This window comes from Neopsephotus bourkii, unplaced genomic scaffold (genome assembly GCF_033783945.1).
Source record: "Neopsephotus bourkii isolate Nb327-2 ecotype Australia unplaced genomic scaffold, CSIRO-AGI_Nbou_v1 NB_1292, whole genome shotgun sequence".
NCBI classification, from domain to species: domain Eukaryota; kingdom Metazoa; phylum Chordata; class Aves; order Psittaciformes; family Psittacidae; genus Neopsephotus; species Neopsephotus bourkii.
The window spans coordinates 5,699,752-5,717,080 of record NW_026901776.1 but is presented as its reverse complement, the minus strand read 5'-3'; the positions used below and the strand labels follow the sequence as shown (position 1 = coordinate 5,717,080).

General features: G+C 42.1%; 1 protein-coding gene across 1 annotated transcript; it reads left to right on the top strand.

The window, feature by feature from the left end:
• The first annotated feature begins 3,122 nt into the window (after positions 1–3,122).
• Positions 3,123–16,018, top strand: QPCT (glutaminyl-peptide cyclotransferase). Its single transcript, XM_061365830.1, has 7 exons — positions 3,123–3,479; positions 7,327–7,473; positions 10,344–10,622; positions 13,110–13,286; positions 14,129–14,228; positions 14,703–14,819; positions 15,614–16,018. The coding sequence occupies exons 1-7, from the start codon at positions 3,360–3,362 to the stop codon at positions 15,757–15,759; spliced, it is 1,086 nt and encodes a 361-aa protein (XP_061221814.1). The 5' UTR covers positions 3,123–3,359; the 3' UTR covers positions 15,760–16,018.
• Positions 16,019–17,329: the final 1,311 nt, after the last annotated feature.

The following is a 17,329-nucleotide window of genomic DNA, read 5'->3' as shown; positions in this document are numbered from 1 at the left end:
TTCACTGCTTTTGACACCAATGTTGCATAGCAAATGCCCCCATTCTGGACTTGCAACACCTGCAAGAAATGCTTGCAAAAATAAGAACTGGTATCTCTATGGACAAAATGTCAAAACAGTTTTTCTTTCCCTTTGTTTTTTGGTTTGGGCTTGTGGGCTTTTTATTGTTGTTAGGTGGGGTTTTCTTGGAGTTCATGGTCTCTTTTCTCCCCCCCAACCATAAGAGAACTGACAAAGAGTTAGGAGTTCAGGTTTGGATTGGATAAAGTCCTGAAATGCGAATGTGTCTCTGAATTACCTCATCGTCTCCGTTTGAGCCCTTAGCTGAACTTTATCCTAAAATCCACCTCCAACAAAACAGTGAAAAGTTTAGTATAGGCTTAAAAAACGTGGAATTGAAATTTACCTTGGTATAAATCCACTGAAAACAGAATAGATATTTATTATTAGTTATATGTAACTGACCTTTTGGAATTCACTTACTCCCCACAGTTTGAAGAATGATTCCACAGATCCTTTCGCTTGCTGCATGGGTAGCCTCATTCATACCATATAATCCTACTGTACCAACTCTGGAATAAACATAAAGTAATTTCCCTAAGTGTCTAGGGGTAACCTGCACATTTCACTTCTTAAAGCTTCATCTGTGAATACATCACCCCATGGAAACAGAATCTCTTAACCTTGAGTCACCAAACATGGTACTTCCACAGCCTGGTAAAGGCTCTGTTCCAAACCATACAGGGATCAGTGGTGAGTTGACAGGGATGGGCCCACAGAGCACACATGAGCATGAGGCACCTGCAGCCCTGCCACCCTTTCCCTCTGGGCTGTAAGAGCTGCTCATGGATTCATGAACATGCAGCAGCCCAAGCTGCCAAACACTGGAAGTCTCAGGCTGTGTATTCTAACCACTGCTGGCAGATCAGCCACAGCTCAGGCACAAAATTGCCTTGTATGAGGCAATTCGAAGCACAACAAACCACACTTACTCTCCTCTCCCTACCACAGGCCTGCCAGCTGGAAGATCTCAGCATCAAAACTGGGTTTGAAAGGATGGAAGGCCCAGGAGTCCCCTTTCTTGAGAAAACGGGCGTGCACTAAACCCGCAGCCTCTGGCAGAGTTTACAACGGAGGAAATGACAGAGCATGCAGCCTCGGCTTCCGAGGGGCGCTTTGGGATGAAACGCTGCTTTTACGGTACAGGGCCAGCAGAAGTAAAAGGTTTTGACAGGGCTGCTTCTAGTGTCTGTCCTTCGGGACTTCAGTAGGTGGCACTGTCACATTAGCTGGGTTACAGGAATGGAGCGATGTGCAGGTCGTATTTTCACAGATAATATATGCTTTTCTTTTCTCTCTCTAGATGATATCTGGTTACATCTATACAATCTGCTAACCACTGAGCAATCTTTTGATTGACTTTCAGTTTGGTAGTATGGAGTGGGACTAAACAGCACGGGTTTTGTTCATGAATCCGTGGTAAAACAAAACGTTCATTAACTTCTATATTTTTTTAACTTTGTGTATTATTTTTTAAAATAGTTACATAGTTCTTTTTTAAGCTGTGAAGTGCTCTGATTTCTGATACATTTCAATAGATGCTTTTTTTCCCCCCTCTGTCTTTATCTCATTCAACACAGAACTTTGTGGGCTGTTTCTGAGGAGGAGGGAAGGGAGGTCTCTGCTCCACATTTCCAAAGTAACACCTTTAAAAAGTGCTGTTCAATCTCTCTGAGCATCTGGTCCAGAACTGGTCCGTGTTTCCCATGTAGGTGAGATAACACTGCTCTAAGCTGACTTTACACTTGCCAAATTTGTAATCTATTAAAGAACTGTAGCTCTTGGTGGGACCACAGTCCCTCAGGGGAAAACAATGTTAGTTAGTCCTGAACCAAGCTTAGATTCTTGGCAAATTTCTCCTGGAGCTATTGTACTTATTTTAATTTTTTTTCCTGCTAAATTGTATGAGGACCTTGGCACATCAGCCAGAAATTTTGTCCAGCATCTGCATTATAGAGTCAGCCACAGGAAATCTGACAGAGGGCAACAGATTTTGTTCTGTTGTGTAGTCCTGCTGGGACCGCTTGTCATCTTCCTAGGTGGGTTTACACACATTTCCTGTGACTTGATCTCTGCTGACTTGCCAGGGCTTTTGCCTAAGAATCTGTAAACCCTGCTGGTTTTTCTTGCTAATCAAATGATTTTGCCCATTTCTCCCTATTCACTGGTGACTTGGCTTTGAATTTGGAACAATTTCCTAACAAAGAGAAGTGTGGACTTCTGGGAGGGGAGAGGGATTAAAACTCAAAGGCATTGATTTAAATTAACTCTTTGTTTCCCCATATCTGAAAACCTTGGATACAGCCACATCTGAGTATCAGCTTGGAGGATGCTGAATCTACAGTAAAACTGTTGCCTCCAGGGATCCCATCATTATGTTGGGCAGCAGATCCACCAGCTTTTCTAGGAAATCTGTGGAATCTGGGTCAAGAGTCTGCAAATCAACAAATTACTCCATTTCTCTAATATTACCCTCAAACAGACACTTTGAATACTCACAAAGCTAGTTTTCAGGATGGAGCTTTCCAGTGCAAGCTGAAGAGCTTGTTATTTCAGCTGCCTCCCTCCTTTCTTTTATTTCTTTTTTCTTTCTTTTCCATTCAATGTGTTTTAGCATTAATGAATGTCAAGACCAGAGACGTTAAATGGGACATCTGTGATGCAGAATGGTCAGATGCTCTCCACAACACCACAGAGCGAGGATGACGATGTCAAATGACCTGAAGAAGGGCTTGTGTGCTCAGATGCTTCTATCTCTGGTTTAATCGTTTTAATTGGCCTACTGCAAAATATCGCCTGACCACAGACTGTGCTTCATTGGTAGTTAATAGAGTAAGCACAGAATTTAAAATGCCTGAAGGCAGGACTGACATTTTAGCAAGCGTTGTCGGATTAGGCCTCAAAAAGGTCGCAAGAAGAGCTTTGTAAAACAGTAAATTCACCGCTTTGCAGTTCTGTAGGTCTTCGCCGTTCGGGCCCCCCCGGACCCTCAGTTCACGCTGTCCACAGCAACACGCGATGCCCGAGGCCGGGCCCCCACCCAGCGCAGGGGCTGCCCGCCCGCCTCCCGCGGAGCTGCTGACGTGGTGCCAGGGACCAGGCGCGTTTGGGAGCGGGGACGAGCCGGGGGAGGCTGGCAGAGCCGCGGCCGCAGCAGCCTCCTTCCCTCCCTCATTCCCTTCTTCCCTCCCTCCCCCGCCGGCCCCGGATCCCCCTTTCCCGCCCCTGCGCTTCGGCAAGGCGGAGGGAAGGGGGCCCGCGGGGACAGCCGTGAGGGGAGAGCAGACCAGAGGAGAGGGATGGCGGGGGGCGAGGGGCCGGCGGGCGCGCCCCGGCTGCTGCGGGCACTGTGCCTGGCCGCCGCCTGCCTGCCGCTGGTGCTCGGGAGGGCCGCCGGCGCGGCGTGGACCCTGGAGAAGGTGGGTCGCGGTCGCGTCTCTGGGGCTCTCCGCTGCGCTGGGTTGCGGTGGGGGGGACGCCTCGGCCAGCCCCGACGATCCGGCCCTGGGACAACGCAGGCTTCAGCTGCAGGTCACCGGTCACCGGTCACCGGTCATGGGCCGCCTGCAGGGAGCGCAGGTGGGGATGGATAACATGGCTTCCTGCCCACCCCGAGCTAATGGCCGCAGGACAAGGCTTCCTGACGGGTTTGTCACATCGGAGATGAGCTTTGTCTGGAGCAGTTAGTGGATTTAAGGGAAAACCCAGAAAGCACAAAAGGAATCAAAATCCCAAATTATATACCGTGTAGCATTCCGTTACACTCCAATTTTCAATGTGGTTATCTCTGTCAGCAGTGATGCGCATCTTGGTAGGAAAAACAAATAGGGATGGTGTTGATAGCTACTACAAAAGTGCTTTGAAAGAATATAATATTCTGGTATGTCATAGAGACATACTATACTGGTTTTAATTCAAAGCATTGTGTGAGTTAGTGAAAAAAGCAGTCTTGAGACAGTGTTTAATGAAACAGCAGTAAGCACTAAACTCCCCATTCCTATATGTAACAGCTCTCAATGGCCAGTATGAAACACTACATAGTTCTTCATGAAGAACTAAACTACAGGGAACATGGGAGAGTACGTAACTGCAAATTGCATTCAAGGGTTCAGGCATTTACAAATGGAAAATACACTTCTAGGGCCTATTCTCAGGTGTTTGTGGAAGAGTTGAACTCAAAGTTCAGCCACAACGAACTAAACTCTGCCAATCCAATGCACCGTCCTCTTCCCCAATAGACCAGAGTCCAGGGCAGACTAGCAAAATCAAGCTTTCTTCCTGCCTTTCCACTCGCTTGCCCTTAGTCCTTCCCTTTCTCCTTGATTTTATTCACACCCATTCAAATAAGTGTTGTGTTGTTTGGTTGTGGGTTTGGTTTTAACAGAAATTTTGTCATTATGTTCTGTTAATTGTATCTTACTGTATATATAGCTCATGTATAGACTACATATCCATAACACATCTATAGTATGCATAATAAATATATATGCACATATATAAGGATAGGGAAGGCTAAATACTTAGTCATACTAGTCAATGTACAAGTGTGTAGCCTCAGTGCTCCTTTTGTCAGCCCCCTTAAGCCACACCAATACACCCTTTAGCTCATTCCATTCCCACTAGTCAATCTACTTGTCAGTGACAGAAGTAGCATCATCTAACCGCAGAACCATAGCATCCGTTCTCCTCTGCCGTGCAGACACTAACCAAGAACCACTTCCTCTCTCTCATCAAATTCTTGTCCCTTGACAACTATTGTTCCTTCTCCCTAAAGGATATGTGAGCCAGAAGTTGAAAGCCTTGCACTGTACAGACCTTCCCGTCTTTCTGTCATTGAGGAGGGTCCTAAGCCTAAGAGCTCTTAGAAGCTAACTTCCATTGGCACCAAGCTGAAATACACCAAAATTGACAGGAAGAATGGGCTACCTGCAGAAGTTGAAGTCTTGCTGGTTTATGCAGCTTGGTACAACAGGTTATTCATAGCCCTATCATAAATGCATTGCTCTGCCTCCCTGCTGTGGCTATGGAGGAAACAGGGACTGACCAGCACTGTGAGGAGTGAGTCACCTACAGATCTCCTTCTGCTTCTCTTTTCTTTCATGACCACTTTCGTAATTCCTTTCACTTCCCAAATTTGAAAATGTCTCTGTTATTAGAAGTGGGAATTTATTCCTGTCATCTGAAGTGTTTTCATACATTTGTACTTTGATAATCATAATGTGTCTTTGCAAAGTGATTCAGTGGCCCCAATTACCAGGCACACTCTGTGGTTAGAAGAAAGACAATTCCACATTCTAACTGAGCCCTTCAATTGTTCAGCTGAAGGCATATTTTCTGAACTTCCTTAATTAAATTGTCCTCCTACATTCTTCTGAAGTACACAGCTTCAGCTTTTCTCTTCTCGTACAGCCTGTTCCTCCCAAACAGAACAGCTTCCTGACAACGTTTTCTCTTGCCTCTGCCTTTTCTACACTGGTGTAAATTCCACTGTTATTAAACTTGAGGTCTTTCAAATACACTTTATGCATCTTCTACAATACAGTTTCCAAACTTGTAGAAGTTCTTTATGTATCAGTCAAAATGCAGTTTTTCTTTAACCCATGTATAAATTCAGTAGCATTAAAAATGTTAACTGCACATCCTAAAATTTGGTGTCCTCAAAGTCTTAAAATACAGCTTGAAAGACTATCTTAAAATTAGCATCATAGAATTCAGTGTCTTTGTGTCTCCTCTCTACTTAATTTCACTAATAAAATGAAGTGGAATTGGAGAAAAGGTCCACTCATAAACAGGCATGAAAAGGGTAGAATGTAATGTTTACAGTGAAGCTTAGAAAATATTTGTGCTTGTGCCTGCTTTGCTCAGCACACACAAATTAAGTAGAAAAGACGCCAAATAGTGAGGCAGAAGCATTTGTTAACAATATTCATTAGGCAGGGTCATTAAGATAGCAGGTCATTCATTACACAGGGCCACAGAAGCTCTCAAGGTCAGTACACTTTCTGGCCAGGGAGTGAGTTCCAGCAGTCATTTCAGACAAATGTGAAATGAGGTACATGAGCAAGGGGGAATGATTGGGTTTTGTTAACATACACAGTAACGGAGCTAGAGTAAATACATCTGTGAAAATGTCAGCTTGATGCAGCAGAGCCCAAAAGCAAATCAGTTCTTCAACAGTCTGAAGAAAAAATAGTAAAATGGTAAGTACCATTATCCTACACTATAAACCATGGTGCACTCATGTTCCACTTTCCCTCCTCTTTGTCATCTCAAAGAGGATGAGGTAAACAGGGTACACTGAAGGACAGCAATCTGATCAATCATGTAAGGCAGTTCTGATCAAAGAACAAATAAACATTCTTCCAGTGGGAGAGAGGTGTAAAGGGAAGTCTCTATGATAGAAATGAGGAATGGATGGGACTGGAATACCCTATGACAGTGCCTGAAATAGGAATCTATAAAAACAAGAGTGTCTCAGGAAGGTCCTGAGGAGACAATTGCTAGAGATTGGGTAGATTCAAACTAGGTGCCCAAAGGAACATTTGTGATGTCCTTGATGTTCCCACCTGGCATTCAGCTACCACTCCAGAACAGCACAAGGCTCTCACAGGTCCAAGACGTGCACTTGCCAGCCCCAAGAGGAACTTTCAAGTATTCTGGGTCACCTGAAATAGCTCTAAAGGTCTGTGCTTAGGCAGCAGAAAAGAAGCCACTTGAGCGGTAGCCATCACTGGGAGATGCTGTCACAGGAGAAAGGCTGCCAGTTCTGAGGTTAACCCATGTGTCACAAAGCTGACATAGATCCCAGCTAGCCCCAGATGAGCCACACCATGCTGCGTAGTCACACTGAAACCACCACTGTGGGCAGGGACCACAATGACACAGCTTCACTGTCTCTGGACTGGGCCAGCTTATGCATTTCTTTGCATTACTGCACCTCATAATGTAGACACTCACTGCATAAAGCTAAATATTAGCACTACTAAAAACAGAGCTTCTGGTGCTTGTCTCAATGGAAACTTCATTTGAAGGTGTCATGGTTTCAGACACGACTGTACGTATGTAGAAGTAAGATACTGGAAAAGAAAAACCCCAGCCATGGGTTGTGTTTTTACAGCTAGCAGGTAGGTAAAAATGTCTCCCATGATTTTCTCCCAGTAAATCAAAGTAGCAGCATATACCACATTACCATCATTCTGGAGAATACTATGGTTAAAAGGGTCTAGTAATAGTTACAGCAATCTTGGCTTGTTCTCCCTCATACAGTATTCTCACCGACCAAGAATTTTACATGCTGATGCTATCAAAAAAGTTGCTGCAACCACAGATGTTTCTGAAATGTGGGAGAACGATTTGCGCCCTATGCTGATAGAAAGATACTCGGGATCACAAGGAAATTATATCGTACGACAGGTAAGGCAACATCTACTATTTATATTCTTTAGTGACAGCTAAAGGGACAGACACATTCCTTTCATTTGGCAGGACAAACCCTATCACTGCTCAACCCTAACTGTTCTATGATTCTACGTTCAGACTGTATAGAGCCTACATGACACAGCTTGCACTCCAGCTGACATTATTTCCCAGCACTGCATAGCATGATGATAAAAAACCCTACAGTCTGTTTTTAAACTTATAAATTAAATACCTGTCGTGGTTTAAGCCCAGCCAGCAACCCAGAACCACGCAGCCGCTCGCTCACTTCCCCCCTGCCCCTCCCCTCTCCCCCTGCTCCTGGAGGGATGGGGAGAAGAATCGAACTAATGTAACTCCCACAGGTTGAGATAAGTAACTAAGGTATAACACAAACCACTGCTGCTACCACTAATAATAATAATGGTAAGGGAAATAACAAGGGAAGAGAATACAACCGCTCACCACCCACCGACCGATACCCAGCCTGACTGAGCAGTGATCTAACCCTTCCAGGTAACTGCTCCCAGTTTATATAGTGGGCATGATGTGCTGTGGTATGGAATACCTCTTTGGTTAGTTTGGGTCAGGTGTCCTGTCTCTGCTTCCTCCTGGCTTCCCCTCCTCCCTGGCAGAGCATGAGGCTCAGAAAGACCTTGGTCAGAGTAAACATTACTGAGCAGCAACTAAAAACATCGGTGTTATCAGTGCTGTTCCCAGGGTGAAAGTCAAACCACAGCACTGCACCAGCTATTAAGAAGGAGAAAAATGACTGCTACTGCTGAACCCAGGACAATACCTTGCCTCAGGTTTGGTAACCAGAGCACAACACAACTGTTGCCCTTTCCCTCATATAAGCAGCTTTTTGGTCACCAGTCAAACCCTTTGGGACCATAAAAGGGGATGAAATAAATGACACCCAACCGCCCTTTCTCTGTAGAGGTGCACTGTTACACTGCCCTGCAGTGTTGCTTCAGATGTGTGGATCAACACAGAAAGGGACCAAATAGGCCCAAAAGGACACAGGTGAAACAATCAAAATGACAAAGTGCAGCAGTGGCCCAAGTACTATATCAGCTCTGCTGGCCCAAGCACACTAGTGAGTTTGTGCTGGGGTAAGATACCCAGATTGCCTTTAGCCCCAAGCTTTTACTCCAGTGCATTGTATTTGAGCCACAGGGAGTTACCATACAACCAGGTTGCTGCTCTGCGCTCATGGCAGAGGCATCTTCAGGACCATGTGCCATGCTGGCTCTGGATTATATTATCTAAGCAGGAGACTAACCAGTGGTACAGCTGAGTTTGCTAGAAGGCATTCACACCATCTCATTAGCCTTTATCTACCCTCCAGGCAGTGGCTCAACAGCTCCAAGGCAGCCATAACTACAAGAAGATTATTTGCCACTCTGCAATTGGTAGACTGGAAAAATGCAGCTTTTTTATGCTTTGTGTGTGTGTGCGTGCACGCATGTCTCTACAGTTTTGTGGTTTCTTTAGTGATACCCTGGGAGGCAGCCAAGTGAAAGGGGAAAGAGTAAGAAAAACAAAAAACTAGCTAAGCCTAGGCTAGAAAACGGCAAATCAAGTTCAAAATAGGATCATCCTGTTACAAGGTAACAGTGTGTACCAAAGTAGGGCCCCACCAGAGGAAAAAAGAAGAGTTCTCACTGTCAAAACACAACCGACTTTGAGAGGAATGACATTTCTTTGTTAAGACACAGAAGAAGGGAGAAGACTAGTACCAGTTATAGCTAGTGGACACTGGGGAATCCATTCAGGCTTCTATGTTCCCCATAAGCCATCACAGACATTCTTTGCTCTGCCTATAGATACAGATACAACACTGTAAGAGCTTTTAGAGGGTGACCACAAACAAAATGGCAGTTTGTTCTAGCACTAACATTTATGGCAATATTCCCCCTGACTTCACCAAGAGCAGGACAAGTCTTCAAAGTGAATTTTCTTTTTATCCCTTAGAGGCTTTTCCTAATGTTTATTTAAAGGGAGAGGAATCTGCCTTGAAGCAGCACTCTAGGGACACATAAAAATAAGTTGCTCAGCAGAGATAACCCTCTAATAAGAGTTAGCCAGAACTCTACTAAGTATAACTGAGGTTGTTATTAGAGGTATTCTCTTTAGGTAGAACGATACCTAAAATGAATGATCTCTTTTATGTAGTCCCTTATTCTTTATCTTTATGTAAGCTACGCATATAGGGTTTATTTTTTAAAACATTGTTCTGGAATGTTTAATTCTTTCTTCAATTTACAGGAATCAGACTGTCTTGTACAGCCCTGTAAGCAACTTATGTCACCTAAAAGGCAGATATCGCATAGAAGCTAAAAAGACCAAAAAAGTAAACACACACCCCCAGCCCCTACAGCAAACAAAAAAAACCCAGCATCTTTTTTATGCTGCTGTGACATCTATGTGTGGTAATTGTCAGATTAGCCACATCAAGTTGTCTGCAGCCCTTTTTGACACTTAATTTAAGGTCACAGCTGAGTTTGGATTTGAAGAAGTAAACATTAATACTGTCCTGGTGGCACCTCAAAAACCACCAGGCTGGAAACTTCAGAGATCAAGATCCAAATGTGTCATATTAACGGGCAAAGCACCTTCAGACTCCAGAACCAAGAGACAAAAGGGAGAAATGAAAAGTAGCTTAGCCAGCTGCAGGCTAAGGTAGCAAAGACGTTGCTCGTTTTGTGTAGTGACATTACAATTTTTGTTAAAAGATTTCTTTTAAAAATACCATAAGCTCACAGAAATAAGCCCAAGTGCCACTGATAACTGAGCCCAATTTATCTGCAGCATCTTTCTGAAGCAAGCAATATTAATGTGGTTGTTGATCCTTTTAACTGCAGCATATCAAGCACCGTCTCCAAAGATTACAGGCTGGCTGGGAAATTGAAGAAGACACGTTTCAGAAGTACACACCATATGGATATCAAACCTTTTCAAACATTATCAGCACTCTCAACCCCTCTGCAAAACGGCACCTGGTTCTAGCCTGCCACTACGACTCGAAGTTCTTTGGACAATGGCAGGAGAGAGCGTTTGTAGGAGCAACTGATTCAGCCGTGCCTTGTGCTATGATTTTGGAGCTGGCACGTGCCCTGGATAACCAGCTTCAGCTAATCAAGGTAGTTTGCTTGTTTCATTTTCATTTGGGTTTGTTACAGCAATAGGCCTCAAGGGCACTTCCATGTTCTCTCCCGTGTTCCATGTTCTCTACCACAGCCTGTGTGCCCAATTCTTTGATTGCTTTGCTGTAGGAAAACTCCCATTTGACTTCAATGAGTCAAATCATAGAGTGCATCATCATAATAAAACTTATTATGCAAAGGGTGGCTACCTAAAAATTACCTAATAAATATATAGGATATAAAAATAACAATTTATACATGAATACTACATGCTTCATAGACTTGGCAAGATAGAATCCTACTTTCTATCTAAAAGGCACAGAACCCTACACTCAGAAGCCCCTGTCATATCCAGTAACATCTAGGGTCACTGACAAGTATCTTTGCTTTCTTAATCTTGCATTTTTAAAATCTCTGGGTTGTATTCTGTTTTGGGAGACAGATGAACAGGAGAGTTAGACTCATCCCTCCATCCCATAATGATTTCAAGATTTTCTTCTTTTCCCTATCGATTTGAATAGTTTATTTATGTAACAATAGTAATAGTATATTGTCAGTCTGTGTTACCTTTGCTATGAAAATCTGCTTCAAAGTACTGCCGTTGGCAGGCAGAAGAATCTGATCCTCCTCGTTCTAAAAACTCGAGGATTACAGGTTCGTGAGTGCCATCTAGTGGTTCGGGGTTTGCTATTTCCAGAAGAATCCTTGTACTCCAATGGAGCTTTCACAGCGAAAGGTCTCTTAAAGGCTTTACAAAGTGTCGACACTCAGCTCAGGTATGAAGATTACTTGTCGGCAGATGTTTCCAGAAACTGATCTGGTGCCTTCTGACATCAGAACATTTACGAATTAGAAGATCAAGAACATACCAATGTTTTTAATCACAAAACAAAGCACTCCTGTAATACAGATGCTTTCATTCAGAAGCTTTATGCAGAATAAAATTGCCTGATGGCTATTTATGGAACAACCTGCACACTGACTTAAAGACTGGAATTTTTGCAAGTAATGTATCATTTTTGATTAAACTGTTTTATCATGTAAGATGACAGCATTTGAGAAAAAGGCAATCTAATTACTTTGCACAGGATACCATTTGAACAGTCTGTTAACAAAATATACTTTGGGATCCATCTGCTTAATACATTAACTATGACCTTTCTGCTCCGCTCATAGTAGCATAACAGACTTTGTTATGTTTTCAGCCAAATCTATTTATACTTTGACTTGAAGCTGTGATTTTTATCTTGATGTTTCTCCAGTTATATAGAGTAAGTTTAAAAGGGCAAAGACAGCCGTTATTCAGACCTGAGAATGTGTTAAACAGTAATACAAATACTACTTTCTAAAATTCAAATGGCATTAATACAGTTTCCTCCATAACGCAAAATGACTGCTATCAAAAGACCTCTGTCCTGTGCGAAGGACAAAGGGCAGCAAAGTATTGCCATTAGAGAAATCCATATATCACTATGAGCATACAATCAATACTATCTTGCCTGTGTGAGCAACATTTTATAGAAGTTTTCTACTACTGTTTATATTGGATTTGCTCCAGCTAGTTGGGAGTTGTAGCCCATACAGGACATGACTGTTGCCAGTGGCCCCACCTTATTAACCCCACCATGCAATTTCACTTGAAATAGCATTTAATTCATAATCAGTTAAAACATTTATAGCAACTGCCAAGACTACAGTTCCCCAGCCTGTTCATATAGTGGAACCAAACTGGGGTTAACCATGCTGTAGGTTATTAGGGAACACTGCCAGCGCAAAGAAAGCTTCAGTTACTAAACAGAGAGAGAAAAAAGGCTCCTTCTACATGGGGAATAAATTTCACACAATGTCTCCTTTGTGACCTTAAATACATAAATCACATATTCTCAGTTAGTTTTTACTGTTGTGATATTTTTGGTTGTTAAAAGGGAAAGGTGTATGCACTCCACTTTCTGTGCTTTGGTTTTAGGGTAGAGCTGCCTCAGTGGTTGCGAGTCCCCCTGAAGGAAAAGAAATGGTCATTCTTCTCATGACTGACTGCTCTTTGTCTCTCAAAAAAACATCATCTCTAAAATCCATAATTCACCTCCACTGATGCACAGCTGCAACAGAGATACTATTCCTTTGGGGCACTAGCAAGGAATAACACTAGCACTTGCATCAGGTGTTGCTGCATGCATGTCTCATTGCTATTTGAGGTGATATTCCTGCTTTTGCAGACCTGTCTCAACATACTCAGCGCATGTCTGCTGAAGTCAGAAATAAAGCCTCTAACCAAAATCCAAATGATACCAGACTGCAGAACGTGTCACTGCACTAGATAAATAGTGACTGGTCCCTATCACTCACTATACAGGCATAGGAGGGTTTGCATAGGGTACCTTGAAAATATACCCCTACTGATGTGGCTTATATGACTACAGTATTTGTCCTTTATTTAATGTTCTGGCCAGAGTCAGTTATGCTACTTTTACTTTCCTCCAACAGACCAGCTCAGCATCAAGACCAGACCTTTCACTTCAGCTCATTTTTTTTGATGGTGAAGAAGCCTTTGTCCACTGGTCCCCTTCTGATTCCCTCTATGGTTCTCAACACTTAGCTCAGAAAATGGTATCTACTCCACATCCACCTGGTTCAACCACCACAAATCAGCTGCAGGGCATAGTAAGTGGCTTTTCAATTCTTGATGGGCAGGAGTAAATTGCTTTTTTTTCCAATATTCAGTTAGCAAATGTCCAAATTACCAGGAAACCATGAATCTCACCAAAGTTAAAGGAAAAAGTAAGCTTGGGGCAATTTTATAAGGTGTGTAAAACAGACAGTTGGCAAGAGCTTTTTATGTGAACCTGCTTAGACCTTTTGCATGCAGGAGAAGTCAGAGAAAAATCAAAATACACAAATTTATTAGAATATAAATTAGGATACGTACCCTTTTAAAGAGATAATTCAAAGTGATTAGGAGAGAGCACATAGTATTCATCTGTGAACAAATCTCCCCTAGATAAGCGCTAAGCTACAGCAAGCTGTTTCCTTTTGATTCCTACTAGAATTCTGGTCATCTGCTCCCTTCTAGTTTCCCTACTCACTGCTGAGACACTTTTCTTCTGTCACTGTGTCTTATGACTCATAAAATGTCTTTCCCTTGACAGACTTTGTTGTTCTCCAGGGAAGAAGCAATTTCCTCTTCTTTCTCCCCACCTACTGTAGTTTTTCTTTTAAAGGGATATAACACAAACTGCAACCAAAGCAATGCAGTCTGCTTCAGCCTGAAGAACAGCAAAATAGCCAACTTTTTCTTCCTCTGAAAAACAGCAAAATGCATCCGATTGGAATCAGGTTCTGCTAACGAGTTCTTCTCAGGCATTAGGGTAGAAAAAACAGCTCTTTGGCCAGAGCTATCAAAGACCTAGTCATAATACAGGAACAAAAAGGTCTCATTGCTGAACTCTGTTAATGGTGGTATAGTAATACAAAGAATTTTGCTTTAAAGATTCTTTCTTCTGTAGGACCTGCTTGTACTACTGGATTTAATTGGTGCACCAAACCCTGTCTTTCCCAGTTATTTTCCAAACACCAGCCGATGGTTTCAGAGGCTTCAAGCAATTGGTAAGGATTAGGGTATGGGCTTTTGGTGAATTTGAAAGTTTAGTGTGTAGTTTCTGAATGCATTAAGTCCTGCAAATCAGATTTTTAGGTTACTTTTCTGGTTTACGGTTTTAATACTTACATTATGAAATGTTATATTTGGTGCATCTTAAACCTATACAAAGATTTTATTATTTAATTAATAAAATAAGAGTCCCAGACACCTGGAAACCATCAAACAGATCCTATAACTGATTGACACTCTGAACACCTAGAACTGCTTCGCTTCTCTGTTTTAGTTCCTTCTTCTGGAAAATTACAGTAATAGCACCAATGTTGAGGTCTTCTAAGTAATGAACAAATGCAAAAGAGAGTTACAAACTCCTTTTTCTTCTTTGGCGGAAAAAGCTTCCACATGAGGGGAAAAACAAATCAAATGTGCTAACATGCTTCATATTGTCCAGAGTTGTAAGTCACTCTCAATGTGAATTACAGAGCAAGAGCTACACAACATGAATCTACTGAAGAACCACTACACTGAAAGGCAGTATTTCCAGGCTACTTTCTATCGAGGCTTGGTTGAAGATGACCACATTCCATTTCTATTAAGAGGTACTGGAAGCTCTTATATTTTAAAGTACAAGTTCAGTAACAAATGCGTACTTTAATAAATGAGCAAGTTCATATGATCCTATTTTTCAAGCTTATTTGCCCCAAGTACTTCTCATGGCAGATATGTATGCCTTAGCCCCCAACTTTGTGTTCATTCTTTTCCTTCGGGATGCAAAGAAAGGGAAAGCAGTTGGATTACTGCTTCCACCTTGTCAAGCAACAGATCAGTAATTAAAGCACTTGTCCAAGTTCAAGAGCGGATTTGATGTCCTTCTCTGCTCAAGCACTCAGCAAAGCATCTTCACAACTAAGGTGTGCTGAAGAAGGGCAGTAGATACAGTAAAGTCTTCTGATTGAAGTTTTCTGCTGTACAAGAGTTGTATTGCCAGAGAAGAATTAACCAAAAAGGGAGGTTACACTAGTTCATTGAAAGGGTATCTACCTAGGACAGAAGGAAGGTATCTTCATATCCAGCCCCTAATTTTGCCATTCCTTATGCTCTGTTAACTACTTAGCAATGTAAAATTGGTGCATAGCTCTGGAAGCAGGCATAAGATCAGCTACACCTCTCTGCTTCTAACTGAGTGCTCCTTTCATTGAGCTATGGTCACTGTCTCCTGCTCAATGGTTTTTCAACTCTGTGAATCTTCTTTTGCATCAAGGCAGGGCTCAAGTCCAAAAAAATCAACACTTTTTGAGTAGTAACCGGATTCTTTTGTTAAATGGTGACATATTCATTGGCTTAACAGAACATCTCCAATATGTCTTCTCCAAATTTCACTTTCCTTTTATAGGGGTTCCAGTCCTACATCTGATTCCATCTCCTTTTCCTGCAGTATGGCATACCATGGAGGACACAGAAGAAAACCTTGACAAAACCACTATTGACAATCTCAGCAAAATCCTGCAAGTGTTTGTACTGGAATATCTAAACCTGTGAGAGACAAAATGGCAACAGGTCATTCTCCTATCTAAACACTTTGTCCATCTTCACATTTGCTATTTAATTGCATTGGAGAGACTAAAGTGAAGAAAAATATAATGATAGTTCTTGCTAGACAGATTATTGACTCAGCTGTTCCTGGCCCGATGTTCTATGTAGCCAAACAAGATAGCATTAAACAAGAATTAGTATCAGCCTGGAAAGAATTTGATCTTTCCATGTTTTACCTCTGAATAAAAAACCCGGAATTTTTCCAGATGGTTATCCCTGTTTTATGTCACATATTAAGATCCAGGAGGGAATGCCTCCTGACTTAAGTATTAGCTGCTTTTCACAAGCTGTGACCCAATTGGAAAGTGCTTAGCAATGGAAATTTATACTACATTATCAAAAGAGGCATAAATCACAGTACACCGAATTTCTACTGTGGGTTGAATTAAACCACCCCATCCTGAAATGAGCTGCTACAACTCCTGACACACAGAAGGGATTTTTAATCCTCTCTGCTCCCTCTCCTTCCCCCATAAGGAGGGCTGCAAGGGCTTCTTGTCTGTGGACAGGCAGCCACCAGCAAACAGAGAAATGACACAAATTCAGTTTTCTCCCTGTTTTTTGTTGGATACTTTTTTATGGTGAAGGGTGGTGGAGAGTGATGCTAAGGGAAGGTATGTGGGGGCTTCCCCCACACCATGCTTTCTTTGATTGCAACACAAGAGATACAAACAGAAGAGAAGGTGGTTCGTGGGAGCAACTTCCCAGAACACACCATTCATTCATGTATCATTCACAGTTTGATCTAAAATTAAAAAAAACAATAGCACAAATTTGCTGGTTTTAATACTAGAAGAGTGATCACTTTAAAATTGTATTTATATGAAACCACAGCTTGTAAAGGTAAAGTGCTATTTATCAAGAGTAAAACAAGTATGAGGCTCGGAAGCAAGAGGGCAGTTTAAGTAAGGACAAGCCACAGGCTGTATCAGAAAAAGATACTCACCAGTTTAACAACGCAGTGCTTCTACATTTCATACTGGAATTATTCAGTAAGTTTAGTACAACACTCTGCCAAAAACCTATCCTGGAAGACGAAACAATAGGAGAAGAGCAGTATTCCAAAGCTCCTACAGAATTATGGTTTCCACTGGTGAGGAAAGGGTGAGAGCAGCTGAAAAAGAAAGTTAAAATATCAAGCTGGTAGAGAACAAACTGAGGTAAAACAAGTAAATATTTGACTGCTCTCAACTTCTCCATTAGAAAGTTCTGTCCCAGGCAGAGAAATTTAGAAAGAAGTTACAGAGTTGTAGGCTTGTTAGATTTGGCCTCTGTATTACCATTTTCCTAAAGCAGCTATATCTGAACCTAAGATAATACCTATTTTAAAGCTGCAATCAAAATATGTATTACAGCAATGCAAAGCTGTAAAATTCTACTCTTACAGGACAGCCTGAAAATGAAACTCAGTCTGGTTCTGTTACTCGAGGTGAAAGTGAAGCATTCCATGTTTTCTCATCAGTTCAACATCATGAGAAGTGTTTCTATTCTGCACCATTTCTGAAATAGAATACAA

What these genes read in the sequence shown, in the direction of transcription:
- QPCT (XM_061365830.1), top strand. Translation starts at nt 3,360, where the DNA reads ATGGCGGGGGGCGAGGGGCCGGCGGGCGCGCCCCGGCTGCTGCGGGCA. An exon ending in CGGCGTGGACCCTGGAGAAG is followed by an intron (nt 3,480 to 7,326) that starts GTGGGTCGCGGT and finishes TCCCTCATACAG; the next exon opens with TATTCTCACCGACCAAGAAT. An exon ending in GAAATTATATCGTACGACAG is followed by an intron (nt 7,474 to 10,343) that starts GTAAGGCAACAT and finishes TTTTAACTGCAG; the next exon opens with CATATCAAGCACCGTCTCCA.